Source organism: Carcharhinus amblyrhynchos, chromosome 22 (assembly GCF_965287045.1).
Source record: "Carcharhinus amblyrhynchos chromosome 22, sCarAmb.v2.hapA, whole genome shotgun sequence".
NCBI classification, from domain to species: Eukaryota; Metazoa; Chordata; class Chondrichthyes; order Carcharhiniformes; family Carcharhinidae; genus Carcharhinus; species Carcharhinus amblyrhynchos.
In genome coordinates this window covers 35,519,636-35,539,889 of record NC_137345.1, presented here as the reverse complement: position 1 = coordinate 35,539,889, position 20,254 = coordinate 35,519,636, and the positions used below count along the sequence as shown (strand labels likewise).

General features: G+C 45.6%; 1 protein-coding gene across 2 annotated transcripts in view; it reads right to left on the bottom strand.

The window, feature by feature from the left end:
• LOC145356855 (DNA damage-regulated autophagy modulator protein 2-like) overlaps positions 1–20,254 on the bottom strand; it is a 97,372-nt gene that overhangs the window by 14,924 nt on the left and 62,194 nt on the right. For both annotated transcript variants that reach the window (XM_080209791.1, XM_080209789.1), the window contains 2 exons: positions 4,955–5,132; positions 2,129–2,211 (listed from right to left, as the gene is read on the bottom strand). In XM_080209791.1, coding sequence (XP_080065917.1) covers positions 2,129–2,211; positions 4,955–5,132 — 261 coding nt within the window. The remainder of the gene's footprint in view (positions 1–2,128; positions 2,212–4,954; positions 5,133–20,254) is intronic.

The following is a 20,254-nucleotide window of genomic DNA, read 5'->3' as shown; positions in this document are numbered from 1 at the left end:
GTGGCCTAATACATATAGCTAGAGAAAACTTGTACATATTTAGTTTCTGTGTTCATACCTATTTCACTGAGGAAAAAAAATTGTTTTCAACATGATAAGAAAGTTTGGGGTTCTCCAAGGCTCTTTGGAGACCTCTCGTGGTTCCACTGCTGGGGAAATTCTGGAATTCCTGCTCCGACGACCAGTTCATTTACTCTTTGAATATCTGTAAAACCTCTAGCAGCTTTTGTTTCTAGCTCGTTTTCTCTCATGCTCTAATTTCTCCTGCCTTATTCATCTTTAAGTCATTCTTTGTAGTTCTTTATATTCTGTCCAATCTTCAGAGCTGCCACTAATCTTTGTGGAATTATTCACTTTTTATTTCAATTTGATCAATCTTTAACTTCTTTAGTTAGCTACAGATGGTGCGTCCTTTTCTTAGAGTCTTTCTTTCTCACAGGAATATACCTCTTCTAACTAACTCAAGTATCTCCTTAAATGTCTGACCCAGTATCTCTACTGACTCATCTATGAATCTCATTTCCCAGTTCATTTTAGCCACCTCTGTGTTCGTGCCCTCATAATTGCCCTTATTTAAGTTTAAAACAAAAGACTTAGATCCATTTCTCGCTCTCTCAAATTGAATGTGAAAATTAAAACATATTATGATCACTGATACCTAGATCACTTTCATTACAAAGGCATTAATTAATCTTTTGTGATTGCACATTTCTAGATCTCATATAGCCTGCTCTCTGGTTGGTGCTAATACATACTGCTCCAAGAAAAACTGTTCCTAAAATAATTTATTAAATAATCAGCCAGGCTACCTTTGCCAATCTGATTTGCTCAACCTATAAGTAGATTAAAATCACCTATGATTGTGGCTGCACTATTCTCACAAGGCCCATTATTTCTTCCTGTACACCCTGACTTACAACGTTATTATTAGGGGGCCTACTCACAAGTGATTTCCCACTTTTGCTTTTTCTCATTTCAATGCAAACTGATTCTATATCTTGACCTGCGAAATTAAAGTCATCTTTCTATGTTGTAGCAATGTCATTGTGAATTAACAGAGCTACCCCTCCATCTTCCCCTAGCTTTCTGTCCTTCCCAAATGTCATATACACTTGAATATTCAGGTGCCAGTCTTTGTCACTCTGCAGCCATGTCTCAGTAATAGTTATCAGATCACATATATTTATTTCTATTTCAGCTGTCAATTCTGTCTTGAGATGAATGCTATGTGCATTCAGATACAAGTAGGCCTGGCTCCACAGCACTGAGCAGTTTCCATTAAAACCCTGGTTCCTTTAATGCAAAATCCTTCTCGAATCCCATTACTTCCTACATGTGCTTCTATTGGTGAATAATGGGGCAAGTGTCCCTTGTGGTTTGTAACATTTACCCTCTGGTGGGGTATATCTCAGAATCTCGAGGCTCTCCAGTAGCTGTGATATAAGCTGGATGCTGGGAGCTGCGTCCAGCTGCAAGGTGGAATGTTGTGCTGGAGCACTCTGTCAGTATCACACATTTATACGTTACATTGTACACTGCTGAAGTGTGTAGTATCACTATATTTCGTTCCAACACTGTGCCTTAAACTCAATATCAGACAGCTACCTTCCCGAATCGTGTGCAATTTTCCATTCGAACATAAGGCTCCTCCTGCCAATTTAGCACCAAATTGTGCAAGACAGTGGATTTTCCAGCCTAAAAATCGGTATGTGTGTATAAATGGTTTCATCAGCTTTTTCTTAGAGTCTGATATGTTGACAAATCTCTGAACTGAGAATCCCAACAGATTTTGTTCGTTCTTCGCTAAGTTCTGAAGAACCCGTGATACCTGTTGGTATCAGGGCCACGGTCAGGGGAGAATAATGATTCAAGCCATCAAACATTTGCACTGTCAACACAGCCTATGTGGGATTAAGACAGGGTTTCCCAAACTGTGGGGTGGAGAATCAAGGTGCATTGGCTGCTCTCTGTGGTATAATTCCTGCTGTAAATCATCTTGTGAAAGGAGGTATTTTTCTTTGGTGGATCTCAACATTTTCATCTGCTATGCCAATGCTCATCTCCTGCTCTGCCTCTCCCACTCAACAACTCCTGTATACCCAAATGTTCACTTTGGATCAAAGCTTACCTTGTCTGTAGGGTTCCAGTGCAGCTTCTTTGCCATGTCAATGGTTGGGATTGTTGTGTAGAGAGTGACAGAGGAGACAAACACTGGAAAGATGGCAGTCATGGAAATGACACAGAACTTCAGACAACTTTCCAAAGTAGTGATTGTATAAATCTTAAACTAGAACCACCTGAACTCAGCAAGGGTCAATGAGTATATTTAAACTAAACCAGAAGACAGGAAGCAGAATATTGATGTGATTCTCTAAAACATTGATTGGTAGGAGGAAGTGTTGGCCATTCAGCCCTTTGACCACATCTCCACTTTCTCACCACAGCTGCTTCTCCTTCAAATGTACCTTAAGAATGTATCTATCTCAGTTTGAACATACTCAATGACTGAGTATCTACAGGGTATTCAAAAGATTCATAACCCTCCGATTGAAGAAACGTGCCTTCATTTCATTCCTAAATGGCCAAGCCTTTATCCCGACTCTGTGCCTCCAAGCCAGGAGAAACAGGCTCTCAGCAACTGCCTTCCCAAGCCCTCTAATAATTAGACTCTTATTCTACTAAACTCCAGACAGTATCAGCACATTAATCTCTCCTCTTAAGACATCTCTCTTATTCTAGGAATCGGTCTGATATTCTGCCCCCTTTGAAGGCAAGTATATCATTCCCGAGTCTAGAGACAAAGCAGTATGCAGTACTCCAAAGTGATCTCAACAAAGCCATTTGGAATAAGCCAATAATGTAGCCCTGAGGATCTGGATGCAGTGCTGAAAAAAGTTTAATGACCTCGTACAAGTAGTCAAGGTTGGTAAATGCACGCATCTCCATTCCCGTAAGTTCAAAGGTTACAGACTTGAAACGATACACATCTGGTTTGACAAAGATCTGCCTGGAGCACATGAAGCACCATGTAGTCCTGTTTACATCTGTTAAAACTGCTCCTTATTCCAGGAAGATCTTAGAATGCAAAAGTAACCCTGGCTTCTCTCCTCTATGGCAAACCATCTTCTTAAACTCCTCTCCACCATTCCCTCCATTCTCACCTCCAGCAACAAGTGCAAAAGCCTATGGATTCATTGATAAGATAGAAACTGTCCAAACAGCTATCTGTCTCCGTCACTTCCCTCCCTTCCATCAGCAAGCCTGCTCAAACTTCCTCTAAAGCTCTTTCTCTGCCCAAGTCCTGAAGGTGCATCATCCTCTACTTTCTTTCCCAATTCCCCTCTTGCCCACTCCGAGCTCATTTTGCCCAATAGACCCACCTTCTGCTCCCTCAACACTATTCCCACTGAACTGGTCAGCCAATTCCCCTCACTGTTCCCGTATTAATGTTTCTCTCTCTTCAACTGTTGTTCCCCTCTCCTTCAGCCATGCTGCCCCTTTCCTTAAAAAAAACTGACTCCAACATCTTTGCAAATGTTTTCTCATTCTACACGCTGCCCCTGGGCGACTTCATCAAAACACAGTGACAGTCTTCACACATATGCTGCTAGCACCCAGCTCAAGCTCACCACCATCTTTCTTAACTCCTCCAGTCTCTCCATGTTACATCAAGTTGTCTGTCTAACATCCAGGACAGGTTGAGCAAGAGTTTCTTCAGTTCATTATTTAGAAGGCAGAAGTGTCATCTTTGGTCTTTATTTTTATATGTTCATGTGATGTGGATGTCACCGATTGGGCCAGCAATTGTTCCCTTGAGAAGGTGGTGGTGAGCTGCCTTCCATGTGTGCTTCTTGGTGGTAAAGGTTACAGGGGTGGAAGGTGCTATTGAAGGGGGCTTGGCAAGTTGCTGGAGTGCATTTTGTGGATAATATACACTGTGTGTCAGTGGTGGAGGAAGTGAATATCGAAGGTGGTGGATAGACTGCTGATCCAGTGGGCTGCTGGATATTGCTGAGCTTCCTGACTACTGTTGGAGTTGTACTTTTCTAGATAAATGGAAAGAGTACTTCTTCACATTCCTGATTTTCACCTTTTGGATAATGGACATCCTATGGGGAGTCAGGAGATGAGTTCTCACTACAAAATTCCCACAGTTGCCTACAAAGTTTGGTTAATCGTGCTTTTAGCGTGTTTGTTACAGTAAACATCTTAAAATGTGAAATCTTGTCATGTAATTTTTTTCAACTATTACCTGGAAGTCTGAATTTTCATTTCGAAATGATCAGAATCCATACACTCCCCTGAATCCAGAGATTCCCCCCATCTACAATCCCTCTGAATCCCAGACAGTCCCCAGATTATAATCCCTCTGAATCCCAGACAGTCCCCAGTCTACAATCCCTCTGAATCCCAGACAGTCCCCAGATTATAATCCCCCTGAATCCCAGGCAGTCCCCAGTCTACAATCCCCCGAATCCCAGGCAGTCCCCAGTCTACAATCCCCTGAATCCAGAGAGTCCCCGTCTACAATCCCTCTGAATCCCAGACAGTCCCCAGATTATAATCCCCCTGAATCCCAGACAGTCCCCAGATTATAATCCTTCTGAATCCCAGGCAGTCCCCAGATTATAATCCTCCCGAATCCCAGACAATCCCCAGTCTACAAACCTCCCGAATCCCAGACAATCCCCAGTCTACAAACCTCCCTGAATCCCAGACAGTCTCCAGATTATAATCCCTCTGAATCCCAGACAGTCCCCAGATTATAATCCTCCCGAATCCCAGACAGTCCCCAGTCTACAAACCTCCCCCCCGCCGAATCCCGGATAGTGCCCAGTCTACAATCCCCCTAAATCCAGACAGTCCCTACGTCCCATTTTGACACTCTCTGGGCTGTCAAGAAGGTCCTTCCCTGATGGGAGACTCTTAATACATTGACCTTCTGTAAGGATACTGCTAATGATGCTTCCTGCACACCAAATTAAAAGCACACAGCGAATCCAGAAGATTCCAATGCCATGGACGAGGGGCTGCATCTTGTAGGATAGAATGGTCTGCAGCAGCATGTAAATAATCCCGATCCCAAATGTCAGCACAGCGCCAAAGACATGGACTTGAATGATTGTGGTCTTCTAAAGGGAAAAAGAACAGAATAACAAAATGATAAAGAGACACGTGAACTATCATTGAGTCATCCAATAGATTCATGTTAAAGTAACGGTGGACTGAGGATTTGTTTGGTCATACACAACTTGAGTAATGCTTCAATCAAACAGAGTTGACTAGTCTTTTCGGAACTTCAATTATATTTCATACCAACATCACTATCTCTGGTTGAGTCTGGTTGAGCCGTTGTGTAAAAGAGACAACCTCTTTACAAATGATCTCTATCCAGTGATTTACAGTCAGCTAAAAGATATATAGCCGTTGAAAGAATAAAGACAAACAAACATACAACTGAACAACAATTAAACACTAGATTATCAGGTCAAAAGCACTTTGAAAACATTGATAAACTCTCCTGTCTCCAATGTCTTTCACATATGACTTGCCTTTATGTATTAAAATATATGACACATCTCGATCTCAAGGTCACAGTTCACCAAGCAGTCTTGTTTATACAAACCCTTTTCTCTCTGTTTTTGACTCAAAGTTCACAAAATCAACTCTCCTCCTGCAGAGTGCTGATCCCACAGTCTATGATTACACTTGGAACAGTACTGCAGTGGTTTTCTGACCAGGAAACTCTTCCATTCTCACCGCCTGTCCACCAGGCAAACTAAATTACCATAACGTTATCAAATAACCAATCACACATCATCACTCATGAAGTAGCTTTATCACATCACACTGAATCTTGGTAGGGGAGTAAACTTGCCATAAGCACTGCCCAAGCCTGTTTTCCAATACAGGATAGTTAGTGTTTTGATGGTTAAATCCACAATCTATTCTGCTGTTGCTACAGTTTGGTTTGGTTAGGTTAGGTTACTGTGAATTGGTTGGGTGTCCTGGGTTCAGTGGGTACCAGCCTGCCCCATTCCAGAGAGTTCAGCATATTATCTAGTCTGGCAGGACTGAGGGAGCACTGCACTGTAAGGAGTGCGGTCTTTCAGCTGAGGAACCTACTGTCTGCCCTCTGAGCTGGAAGACACCATTCCTGAAGAAGAATCCTGTGCAATCTACCACAAACCAACATGAGAGAAACAGATTATCCAGCCAGTTATCTTATGGTTGCTCGTGAGAGCTTGCTGTGCACAAATTGAATGCAGCATTTTCTACATTGCAACATTTCCAAAATACTTTCTAGGTTGTAAAGTACTCTGGAATGGATGGAAAGAAAATGATTTATATTTAATTTGAAGAATATATAATTTATAAAGCACCTTTCACAACCTCAGAACAGTTCCAAAACACTTTACATCCAATGCTGCATCTTTGAAACATAGTCAGTGATGTACCCGAGGGAGATTTGTGCACAGCAAGATCCCACAAACAGCACTGATATAAACGAGCAGATAATATGGTATGGGTGACAATAGTTGGAGTGATTAATATTGGTCAGGATACTGGGAACAACAGCTTTGAATAGTGCAGTCAGTTAAGAGGACCTTAGTTCACCATCAAATTAAAAAGATGACGGTGAATTTTATGCCCACGCCTGCTGCAGGAATCATCATGGGCGGGGTGGAAAATTTGATGGATCGTTTAAAAGTATGTTGACCACGGGTGGGAATTTCTGGTCTCAGGCAGGCGTAATCGGAAAATCCTACAGTGTACAATTCCCTCAATACTGCCACAATTTACTTTTCTGTTTCCTATTTGGATTAAGGATTTTGATTTTGGGGGTGGCGGGGTAGGTGAGGGGGGGGGGGGGGGGTACTGTGGGGAATGCTCCACATGGTAGTGGCCAATGTCCTGTTTGACCTTGTATTTGCTCAGCTTGACTGAGCCAAAAATATCACAATCTATCTTCAATACGCTGAGGACAGTGGGTTCAGGTTACTCGAAAATTGTTTACGGGGTAAACATCAGTTTGAAAATCATACTGTGTACTGTAAATGACCTGCCTAGCTTTTTCATATTTAGTATAATAATATGAATGGAGACTTTACCATCATCCAATCACAGCCCATTTCACATTGATTATTACAGCAGAGTAGGTGAACCCATCTCTTGTCTTTTTAAAAGCAGTAATTAGAAAGGTCCTCATCGATGACAATGGACGAACAACAACAATTAGAAAGTGCAATTAATCCGCAGCTTTTTGGCAATCTATATCACAGGTTACGTAGCCTCAGTTAGCCAGTTTCAGAACAATTCTGCCTCCAGCACTCTTTCAGTGCAAGTGATTTGAGTAATGGATCAGTGAGCCACCTCTGGGTATAGGCTTTTCTGGGGGAACTATAATGCCGGGAATGAGATAACCAATGTTCCAAATGTGAGTTGACAAGGTTCACTACTCTGGAGCCAATAAAGTCCGTTAAACTTAAGCTCATGGGCCCACGTTGGTGTCACAGTGGAAACTTCTCCTTCATAGCACACAATATCCGAAAGAGCCAGATGTTCCAGTCCTGCCCCCAGTCACAGCATGTTCCATTTTTGCAGGGTTGGGCGCAGAGTCGGGCCAGGGTTCATGCACGTGCAGTTTACAGGGGCAGCTGCCTATTTAAGTCACCAGCTGCCTCCACTAGAATGGGTACTTGGTAGGACAGGCGTGTGAAACACAGTGTGCTGTTTAGACCAGGTATAACTGATACCACGTTGGTGGATTTGTGGCCAGGGTACCCCATCAGAGAGGTAGGTACCCGTTTACATATGGTCCTGGGATTTCTCTCGAGGAAGGTAAGGCATCCTTTGGTATTGTTAAAAAGTAAATATGATTATGCACAGGAAGTGCATAAACTCAATGGAAATGTCAAGCTATCAAAGAACTGTCAAGCTGTCAAGGCACAATGTAAGGATACTATCTAAGTTGGCATGGGGGGTAAAAGGCAAAGGATGATGGTTGGCACTATTGATATAAAGGCCTCAAAGGGCAAAATGAGGCATAGGGAGTATGAAGGGGATGGGTAGAGAGCCATAGGTTGCCACAGGGGATATGATACCAGGGTGGGGGATTGGGGAGGGATGTGGTAGGTAAGGAGAGGCATGAAGTGGCATGTCATGGGGAGTGTGTGGGAGGATTGAGGAGCATAGAACCCTACAGTCCAGGAAGAGGCCCTTCGGCCCATCGAGTCTGCACCAACCACAATCCCAACCAGGCCCTACCCCCATATCTCTACATAATTACCCACTGATCCCTCTAACCTATGTATCCCAGGACACTAAGGGGCAACTCTGGCATGGCTAATCAACCTAACCCTTACACCTTTGGACTGTGGGAGGAAACCGGAGCACCCGGAGGAAACCCACGCAGACACGAGGAGAACGTGCAAACGCCACACAGACAGTGACCCGAGCCGGGAATTGAACCCAGGTCCCTGGAGCTGTGAAGCAGCAGTGCTAACCACTGTGCTACCGTGCTGTGGAGTGATGAGAGTTATTGTTTTATTTTTTTTTATTTAATTGAACACTATGCACAAGCACAACTGCAGGACTTCTGCGGAGCTCACCCAGACATGCCCTGGGAGCCAGGCCTTCTGCTCAGTTGCCTCTGTACCCAGACACATCATGGGATCCCATCCAGAACCCACAATGAAAATCCAATCTGTGGGATTCAGAGGAAGGAATTCTCCTGTCTCTGTGCACCCGACAGGTGTGCAGAGTGAAAACTTGGATCTTATTGTTCAAAATGATAGAGTATTTTGATAAGAGTTAATAAAGAGAAAAGGTTTCCATTAGCAAGAATATCAGTAACCAGATTAACACGATGACAAAAGAATGAACAGGGAGGTGAGGAGGAATGGTTTTATGTTGTTTGTGGCAGTGATCTAGAGTGGAGAGGTGACAGCCTAGTAGCCACCAGACTATTAATCCAGAAACTCAGCCAATGTTCTGGGGTTCAAATCCCGCCACGGCAGATGTGAAATTTGAATTCAATAAAAAATATCTGAAACTAAGAGTCTATAGAAACCATTGTTGATTGTCAGGAAAAAAATACATCTGATTCATTAATGTCCTTTAGGGAAGGAGATCTACTGTCCTTACCTAGACTGGCCTACATGTGACTCCAGAGTCAAAGTAATGTGACTCTCAACTGCCCCCTGAAATGGCCTAGCAAACAGTTCAAGGGCAACTAGGGATGGGCAATAAATGCTGGCCAGCCATTGACGCCCATGTCCCACAGTTGAATAAAAAATAATGGAGACAGAAGCATATTCAATTATAATTCTTTGAAAAGAAAAGCTGATCAGGACTATGGGGCAGGGGATACTCTTTTCTTTCAAAGGGCCAGCACACAAATGATGGGTCAAATGGCCTCCTTCTGTGCTACAGAATGCTATGATTCTGTGCCTTAAGATGATGGAGTTACTTTTGCATTGAGTTTAGCCTCCAGTTCATTGTCTGTCTATGTCCCTGTTGGGCATCATCAATAGGTTCTGATTGGTTAACCTATAGCACATTGTTCTTCTGATTGGAGCTTTCAGCTTTTATCATAAACATTTATAGAAAGGAGATTGTCACGGCCACACCCTTATAATTCCTAACAGCTGGTCTTAGGTGAATACATACACTAACTATTCTTCAACATGGGTATTTGTAAAGTCTCTAATCACGCAACCTCTGCCATTCAAAAGGGCAAGGGCAGCAGATACCTGGGAACACCACCACCTGCAGGTTCCCTTCCAAACCACTCACTATCCTGATTTGGAAATATACTGCCGTTCCTTCACTGTCACAGGGTGAAAATTCTGGAACTCCCTCCCTACTTGCACTGTGGGTGTACATTATGGACTAGAGCAGTTTACCACCACCTTCTCAAAGATGACTAGGGATGGACAACCTAGCCAAGAACACCCACATCTCATGAATAAATTAAGAAAAATGAACAATATCCTATTAAATCTGTTTGGTGATTCTGACAAATTCTCATTCAGATTGTATGTCCCCTGTTGCTGGAATGTTTTCAACATTGTCATTGGAGTTGTGTTAATGACCTGGTTAATTGGTTAGTGACCTGCATCTAACTGTTCTGTGAATGAGACAGATGTGGCCATTCTGTGTGATTGTTTCTAGTTGCTATGAGTTTGTTTAACCTCTTTTCTCACTCTGCCCTGAGTGCTTCTGAGATTCTTGATTCCTCAGATGGAAGCTGCAGGCCAAATCCACAATCAGTATTACCATTAACTCATAAATCACAATAACACAGCACAGAGGCCCATCAGCTCACTGAATCTGTACTGGCTCTTTGGAAATCCAATCCCATTCTCCCACTTGTCCCCTGTATCCTGCAATCTTTTCTCCTGCAAGAATTTATCAATTTTCCTTTTGAAATCTTTATCCACTATCTGATCAGACCGTGATTTCTAAATCCTAACCACTCGGAGAATAAATGTCACATGCGGTTCTTCAGCCAGTCACCTTAAATCTGCATCCTCTGGTTTACAACCCTTGAGTCAATGTTTATCTTTCAAGCATCGACCAAAACAGATTATCTGGTCATTATCAGAGTGCTGTTTGCGATGGGGATAAACCACATTTGCTACATTACAAACAGTGATTACACTTGGCAGCCAATGAGTAACTTGTCAAGTGCTTTGGGGGCATCCTGAGGTCAGGAATGGTTCTGGAGAAATGCTCCCTCTCTCTGATGAGAGAGCGCATCTGTGCTTTGGCCAAAAGACACTAAACAAAGCTCTGTAATGTAATCTCGATCTCATCTGAATCACAGAACACTTTCTGCTAGAAGTAGCAAGCTCGAAATCTTCCAGGATTGTGTATGTTACGAATAGGTTGGGGCATGTTACACTTGAGAAAGACTGGGGGTCTGTTCGCTTACTATTCAAAGTGGTTTGGAAGGTAGAAGATCAGGCTTGTCCTCTGGACTTGCTCCAATTCCTTAAGAATTTCAGAAACATTTTCACTTGAAAACAAGGAGGGAGTTGGCTTGTGCTAAATGTTATGTTTCATAGAATCCCGACAGTGCAGGAGGAGGTCATTGAGCCTACACCGACCACAATCCTGTGCAGGCCCTATCCCCGTAACCCCACGTATTCACCCTGCTAATCCCTCTGACACTCGGGTCAATTTAGCATCAACCCAACCCACGCATCTTTGGATTGGAAACCAGAGCAACTGGAGGAAATCCTCGCAGACACAGGGAGAACGTGCAACCTTCGCAATCAGCTAAGGCCAGAATCAAATCCGGGTCCCTGGCACTGTGAGGCAGCACAGCTAACCACTGTGCCACTGTGCCGCTGGACTGGAACATGTCTGGGAGTGGGACAGCATGCTGAAAAAACACAAAAACAAACCGCATTTATATAGAGCCTTTAATATAGTAAAACTACCCAAAACATCACAGGAGGTTGGTCAATCAAAATTGGGAATTTAGCCATTAGTGTACTTTAGGACAGACAGCAACCAGAATCTTGGTGAAATATTTAAGGAGTGGCTAAATGGAGCAAAGAGACAGGTAGAGATTCGGAGAAAGTTAGAGAGGGAAATCCCAGTGGTTAGGGTTGGACCAACCAGTGTTGGAGTGAAGGAATTCAGAGACAGGCAAGAGGCCAGAATCAGAAACTAAACTGCTGCAACTGCTGAAAATTTGAAATGAAACAGGAAGCGTTGGAAATGTCCGGCAAGAGAGAGATAAACAGAGTTAATGGTCAGAACGGGGTGGGGTGGGGGGGAAAGCGACGAAATCAGCTGGGGGTACCATGTCTGCTGTCATATCCATACCAAACTCAGCCAGGGACCAGTATCTGCCAAACGCCGCCCCGCGTCTCCCGCTCGCCGCCAAACGCCGCCCCGCGTCTCCCGCTCGCCGCCAAACGCCGCCCCGCGTCTCCCGCTCTCTGACAAACGCCGCCCGGTGTCTCCCGCTCGCCGCCAAACGCCGCCCCGCGTCTCCCGCTCGCCGCCAAACGCCGCCCCGCGTCTCCCGCTCTCCGCCAAACGCCGCCCCGCGTCTCCCGCTCTCCGCCAAACGCCGCCCCGCGTCTCCCGCTCTCCGCCAAACGCCACCCCGCGTCTCCCGCTCTCCGCCAAACGCCGCCCCGCGTCTCCCGCTCTCCGCCAAACGCCGCCCCGCGTCTCCCGCTCTCCGCCAAACGCCGCCCCGCGTCTCCCGCTCTCCGCCAAACGCCGCCCCGCGTCTCCCGCTCGCCGCCAAACGCCGCCCCGCGTCTCCCGCTCGCCGCCAAACGCCGCCCCGCGTCTCCCGCTCTCCGCCAAACGCCGCCCCGCGTCTCTCAGTCTCTGTTAGATACTGACCGATTCTGACCAAAAGAAACTGTTCTGAGAGACTTCCTCTTTGCCGATGACTGCGCCCTGTACACTGGCTCAGAGCCAGAGATGCAAGTCAGTATGGACAAATTTTCCACTGCTTGTGACAACTTTGGACTCACCATCAACATTAAAAAGACCAAAGTCATGCACCAGCCTGTTCCTCATGCACCGTACACAGAACCCATAATCACAATGAAAGGGCAGAAACTACAGGCAGTGGACCAGTTCACTTATCTTGGCAGCACCCTCTCCCAAGCAGTGACTATTGATACAGAAGTTAACTGCAGAATAGCAAAGGCAAGTTCTGCTTTCGGTAGACTGCACTCCACTGTATGGGAACATTGAGGAATCAGCCCAACAACAAAACTGAAGGTCTACAGTGCCGTGGTACTCACTACCCTCCTGTACGCCTGTGAAACGTGGACTGTGTATTGAAGGCATGCAAGACAGCTCGATCATAGAACCATAGAAAATTACAGCTCAGAAACAGGTCTTTTGGCCCTTCTTGTCTGTGTCGAACCATTTTTTGCCCAGTCCCACTGACCTGCACTTGGACCATATCCCTCCACACCAATTATTTCCACATGACTTGTCTTTGCAGAATATTACGCAGCAGATGGCCAGACAAAGTACCAGACACTGAAGTTCTCTCTAGAGCAAGTCTACCATCAGTCCACACACTGCTGATGGGAGCGCTGACCTAGTGGGCAGGTCATGTCATCTGTATGTCAGACGAGTGCATACCCAAGCAGCTCCTTTTTGGGGAACTCTCTGCTGGAAGACGCTCGCATGGAGGGCAGAAGAACCATTTCAAAGACACACTCAAGGCCTCCCTGAAGTCGCTTGACATTGACACAACCACCTGGGAAACGCTGGTACAAAACCGCCCTACCTGGCGCTGCCTCATCCACAAAGGCTGTCAAGCTCACGAAGCAAGGTGTGTTGCTGAAGCACAACTTAAGCGCAAGCTGCACAAGTCCAGAGCCACCAGCGCAACAACTACAATGTCTACACAAGTCTGTCCAATATGTGTCAGGACATTCCGTGCCTGAATTGGCTGATCAGTCACCTTCGGACACACCGCAACCAGCCTCAAAATGAATAATGGTGTGGAGATCCTCATCGATGACGATGGACGAACAACATCCAGATACCGCCCCGTGCCTCCGCTAGACACCGCCCCGCGCCTCCGCTAGACACCGCCCCGCGCCTCCGCTAGACACCGCCCCGCGCCTCCGCTAGACACCGCCCCGCGCCTCCGCTAGACACCGCCCCGCGCCTCCGCTAGACACCGCCCCGCGCCTCCGCTAGACACCGCCCCGCACCTCTGTCTCTCTCTCTGTGAACTACTGCTCTAATTAAACGGGGAATTATTGTCATCATCTTGCTCTTACCTCGAGGTAACTAATTTATACACAAATTCTAACTTTGACCAAGCATAACTCTGCTCGGTTTTAAAATGAGCTATCAGATTAATCAGCCCGGCACTTAATCAAAAGCAATTTCATTTATTCATGGCTCTGTCAATTTAACAATGGCATGTCCTTCAATTAATCATATTTTGACACCTTCAAATATTGATCTGTTCTTATTCTGTACGTTTTACGGAAGGTCTCCCCAAAGATGGCTTACAAAGAACAAAGAACAACCCAGCCTGGGAAACAGGCCCTTCGGCCCAACGAGCCCACGCCGCCATTTCAACATTGTGAGTCCCCTCTCCACCCATGACCCGTGTCTACGTTTATGGCTCTCCACATTGGAAACCAGGTTGAGGGGAGACTAATTTAGGGACAATCTGTTACACCAATCAGCCTAAGAGGAAACCGGAGCACCCGGAGAAAACCCACGCAAGCACGGGGAGAATACGCAGACTCCCACAGACACAGAGTTGAACCGGGAAATGTAACCCTGTGAACTGGTTTGGTTTTATGATAGTTTCCAAAAGGAGAACAGTCCTACTCTAAGCCAAGGTGAAGTAACTTTTCAGCCTGGCCAGATTCTGGGGTCAGGCCAGACGCCGCGGGCCAGCACGGATCAGCCGGGCAGTTGCTGCCTCAGTCAGACATGGACAGATGGACCGGATCAGAGTAATGTTATTCCTCAGTGTTGACCAATCAGTACTGGCTGGGCCACTCATAATGCAATGTCCACATTGGTGTATTTGACAAGATATCACAGATGATGCGACTCCAGGGAGTTCTTTGAGGTGGCACAGTGGTTAGCACTGCTGCCTCACAGAATCAGGGACCTGGGTTCGATTCCGGCCTCAGATCACTGTCTGTGTGCAGTTTGCATGTTGTACCTGTGTCTGCATGGGTTTCCTCCCACAGTCCAAAACACATGCTGGTTAGGTGTAATGGCTAGTGCTAAATTCTCCCTCCATATCAGGGGGATTAGCGGGTTAAATATATGGGGTTACTGAGACAGGACCTGAATGGGATTGTTATCAATCTGGACTCGATGGGCTGAATGGCCTCCTTCTGCATTGATTCTATGGTTCTGTGATAATGTTGGAGTTGGCAGCCCCTCAGCACAGGGCTGCTGGAAAAGGCGATATTTCTGCTTTGCCTAATGGTGGGGATTGGTTTAAAGAGATTAATTGAATATTAATTAAATTTAAGCCGACGAGCAGTTTCTTGGCAGTTCAACATCCCCACACTCCCCTCTGGTGGCCAGGATCAATACTGCAGCTCAGTGACCCAAGCCATCCTGACCTCATCATCCCAACCCAGCCCACCAGGCAGCTGATTGAAATGAGCCGGGGAGGGGGGGGAGGGAGGTTACAAATTGTGCTGGTTTCCTGTCTCCCCCACACACCGCCCTGTTAACCAGGCAGTCTGGACGTCCCAGCCTGTTTAACCCAGATTGACTGAGGTTGGAGATTGTGACACAGACATGACAAAATTCGAGATTGGGCTTTGATCTTGTCTGTCCACCCTGGCACTGCCATTGGTCAGTGACCCACTCAGCCCCTCACCCACAGCTTAAACCTCCTCACAGAGGTATACTGTGAGCAGTTTTGGGGCCCATACTGGAGGAAGGACGAACATAAGAAAATAAGAACTAGGAGCAGGAGTAGGAAGCCTGATCTTTTTGTGGACTCAGCTCCACTTACCCACCCACTCACTCTCACCCTTCATTCCTTTACTGTTCAAAAATTTATCTATCCTTTCCTTAAAAACATTCAATGAGGTAGCCTCAAAATCTTCACTGGGTGGGGAATTCCACAGATTCATAACCCTTTGTGTGAAGAAGTTCCTTCTCAACTTGGTACTAAATCTGTTCCCCTTTATTTTGAGGTGATGCCCCTAGTTCTAGTTTCACGTGCCAGTGGAAACAACTTCCCTGCTTCTATCTGATCTATTCCCTTTATAATCTTAAATGTTTCTATAAGATCTCCCTTCATTCTTCTGAATTCCAGTGAGTATAGCCCCAGTCTACTCAGTCTCTCCTCATCAGCCAACCCTTCAACTCCAGAATCAACCTAGTGAACCTCCTCTGCACCCCCTCCAGTGCCAGTATATCCTTTCTCAAGTAAGGAGACCAAAATTGTACACAGTACTCCAGGTGTGGCCTCACCAGCCCCTTATACAGCTGCAAAATAAACTCGCTGCTTCTAAACTCCAATCCGCTAGCAAAAAAGGACATAATTCCATTTGCCTTCTTAATTACCTGCTGTACCTGCAGACCAACATTTTGTGATTCATGCACAAGGACACCCAGATCCCTCTGCACAGCAGCATGCTGCAATTTTTTACCATTTAAATAATAGTCCATTTTGCAGTTATTCATACCAAAATAGATGACCTCACATTTACCAACATTGTACTCCATCTGCCAGACCCTCGCCCACTCACTTAGACTTAGCAGGATGTGCTGATCTTGAGGGAGAAGTTTCACAAAAATGATCCCAGAAATGAAGGGTCTGTCATATAAGGAAATCTGGGTCTACATTCCATGGAATTCAGAAGGATGAGGGGGGATTTAGTTGAAACTTGCAGAATACTGAGGGACATGGGGAGGATGTTCCACTAATGGGAGAGACTAGAACTTGAGGGCACAACCTTAGAATGAGGGACGTTCCTTTAAAACTGAAATGAGGAGGAATTCTTTCAGCCAGAGGGTGGTGAATCTGTAGAACTCATTACCACAGACGGCTGTGGAGGCCAAGTCATTGAGTGTTTCTAAGACAGAGATAGATAGGTTCTTGATCAATAAGGGGATCAAGGGTTATGGGAAGAAGGCAAGAGAATGGGGATGAGAATCACATTAGCCATGATTGAATGCTGGAGCAGACTTTATGGGCCGAATGGCCTGATTCTGCTCCTACATCTTGTGGTCTTACGTCCTAGTATTCTGACCGAGCTCCCTTCTCCTCATTCTCACTGGCTTGAGGTAGCAGATAGTTTGGTCTTTATTTAACTGAGGCAGTTTGGGCTCATTGCCGAGCTGTCTGGGCCGCAGAGGGGTCAGGATGTAGGGGGCATGGCTTATCAATCATCCCATTTCAAACTGAAGCCTAGAGATCAGGCCTCGAGTGTCCCAGGAGTCTCCCAGAATGGAAGGCTAATCTCCAAAACACTGCTATGAGTGAAAGTGGAGGAAGAACCATCTGAGTACTTAAAAACCGTGGCTGGGAATTTGCGCTCCTGTTCATAGCGGGCGTGAATGGTCACAGGAGCGCAAAATATCATGAGGGGCCCAAAACGCAACTTGTCCAGTGAGATTTCAATTGCTCCCCACCCCCACCCCCATCACTGAGCTAATGGAATCCTGACATTCAACGTTAGTGAGCCCATTATCATAAATTTACATCTCATTAGCAGTCTCTACCCCTGGTAACTCCCCCTCCCCGGTTACATAAACCATTCATGTGGCTCTGAGGGAACGCTAGCGTGCATTACCACTGATATCCTGTGGTGTGCACTGGGCAAGCAGAAACCACCCGAGGAGCTCAGGTCAATGCATCGCACAGTGAGGGTCATGCATGGGCACTGCCAAAGATCTGCAGGTTATAGGGATTAGCAGGGTAAATACGTGAGGTTAGAGAGGGAGTTGGTACAGACCCGATGGGCCAAACGGCTTCTTTCTGCACCACAGGAATTCTATGATTTTAAGCAACTTCACCAGTTACAATCAATACGAATACTGGTTCATTTTAAGGGGTGACATGGTGACAGTGGTTAGCACTGCTGTCTCACAGCACCAGGGACGTGAGTTCAATTTCAGCATCAGTAACTCTGTGTGAAGACTGCACGGTCTCCCCGTGTCTACATGGGTTTTCTCCCACAGACCAAAGATTTGCAGGTTACGGACACACTAAAACGTCCCTTAGTGTCCCAAAACGTGTAGGAGGATTAGTGGGGTAAAAACATGGGTGACAGGGATAGTGCCAAGATGCTCTGTCAGAAAGTCGGTGCAGACTGGATGGGGCAAATGGCGTCTTCTGCATTGTACAATTCTATGTTTCTATGAAATACAGCTGGATAATAACACTATTGGACACTGCACAGGTCTAAATACATCAGGAACCAAAATACTTGGCCCTGCCTATTCCAACAAACTGATGACTTATGACTTCGGCCTTGTACCGGGTTCCCCTTGAGCAAGCCCCAGACTGAGAAAACAGCCAAGTAAACCTGGGTTACCCAGGACAAGTCTAAGTGATACTATTTTGTTAAGGAGCTGAGAACTGGAATCAGATTGCATCCCCTATACCTCAACCAACAATATTACACTTGGCATCTGATTGGCATAACTCATGTAATTCATAGTTTCCAAAATTTAAAAACAGACAAGATGAAACAATGGTTTTCAAGGATAACAACTGTCTGAAAGCTCCAGAAATAGTTCACAGGGCTTTACTTACCCTTGTCTAACTTTAGAAATCAATGTCTAACTTTTATCAATCTTGGGTTGAAACGGTTCCTCCGGTTTCCTCCTTAACAATTAGGATGTCAGAGAGGAGTCACTGTTGGCGGTTTTTAGTTTCAGTGTGACTATCATTTAGCAGTTTAAATTAATATGTTCTTTAGCATTTGCTGCTAAAACTGATGGAAGCTATTTCAATAAAAACTAAAGTAGCAATATTGAAATCCAGCCATATCAGTTAATTGTGAGATAATTAAAGAATAAATAATTCATTAATGCGCATGTTAGAAAGGATGGAAATGTAATTTGGAACACAAAGGTTTATAACTTTTATAATTATGGACAAATTACTAACACTTGATTATTAATGCAGCCTCTCAAAAGTGCTGTGGTAATAAGAAGCACTTCTCAAAGCAACAGAATAAAAAGATAATATGATTGACTGGGAGGAATATGGTTCAACTGTAAATGACAGACAGAAATAACCGATTATCGGTCAACACTCAGCTTACCTCAAGATGAGAGAGGATGGAATTTTCCCATCCCCCTGCCACAGGAACCATAGCAGGCAGGACACGGACCATGCAAAGCTCCATTAACCTTGGGTGGGATTTTTCCACCCTTGGGGACAGTGTGGCCGAAAAATCCCACCCACAGTTTGAAAAGAAGCATTGTCTTAAAGCTGGGACAAGGTGTGTAATTAGCAAAGCTCCAAAGTGATCATCCTTTTTACATTATCGGCAAATTATAGACCAATTTGTTATTAATCATCCGGGACACTGAGATTTCTTTGCTAGTTAGGATAACACTGTCCAGTTCCCTGGCACTGTGAGGCCACAGTGCTAACCACTGTGCCATCATGCCGCTCCCGTATGTGATACCTAGAAAATTATGAGGCGTATCCATTATGAGGGGGCTCCACAGTTAGGGGGACAGATAGGAGAGTCAGAAGTAATGGTAGGGACTCAGGGCTGGTGTGTTGCCTCCCAGGGGCTGGGGTCCGGGATGTTTCAGGGAGGGTGTTCAGGACTCTTAAGGGAGAGGGAAATCAGCCCCAAGTCATAGTTCATGTGGGGACGCATGACATAGGGAGGTTAAGGGAAGGGGATATTAAGCAGAAATTTATGGAATTGGGGTGGAAACTAAAGGCCAAGTCAGACAGAGTGGTTATCTCGGGACTCTTGCCTGTGCCACGGGATAGTTTAGAGCGGAACAGAGAGAGGGAAAGTTTGAACGCGTGGCTGAGGGGATGGTGCAGGAGGGAGGGGTTCAGGTTCTTGAGCAATTGGGGCTCATTCTGGGGAAGGTGGGACCTCTACAAGAGTGATGGTCTACACCTGAATCAGAGGGGAACCAATATCTTGGGGGGAAAATTTGCAAAGGCTATGCAGGGGGGTTTAAACTGATTCAGAGAGGGGGTGGGATCCTGAGTAGCAGGGATGAAAGTGAGGGGGGCATAGATGGGGACTGCAATGCATGGCATCGTCGGGGTGGAGTGGAGCAGGGTTTGAAATGCGTATACTTTAATGCAAGGAGTATTCGCAATAAAGTGGATGAACTTGCAGCGTGGATCAGTACCTGGGACTTTGATGTTGTGGCCATTTCAGAGACATGGATAGAGCAGGGTCAGGAATGGTTGTTGCAGGGTCCGGGGTTCAAATGCTTCAGTCGGAGTAGAGAAGGAGGTAGAAGTGGGGGAGGGGTAGCATTATTAGTCAAGGACTGTATCACGGTGTCAGAGAGGAAGCTTGATGAGGACTTGTCTATTCAGGTAGTATGGGCAGAGATTAGAAATAGGAGAGGAGAGGTCACCCTGTTGGGAGTCTTTTATAGACCTCCTTAAAGTTCTACAGAGGTTGAGGAAAGGAATGGGCCAGGAAATGGCAAATGGAATTTAATGTTGGCAAGTGTGAGGTGGTCCACTTTGGTAGGAAGAATGGTAGGAAGGACTATTACTTACGTGGCGAAAAACTGCAGCAGGCGACGGTGCAGA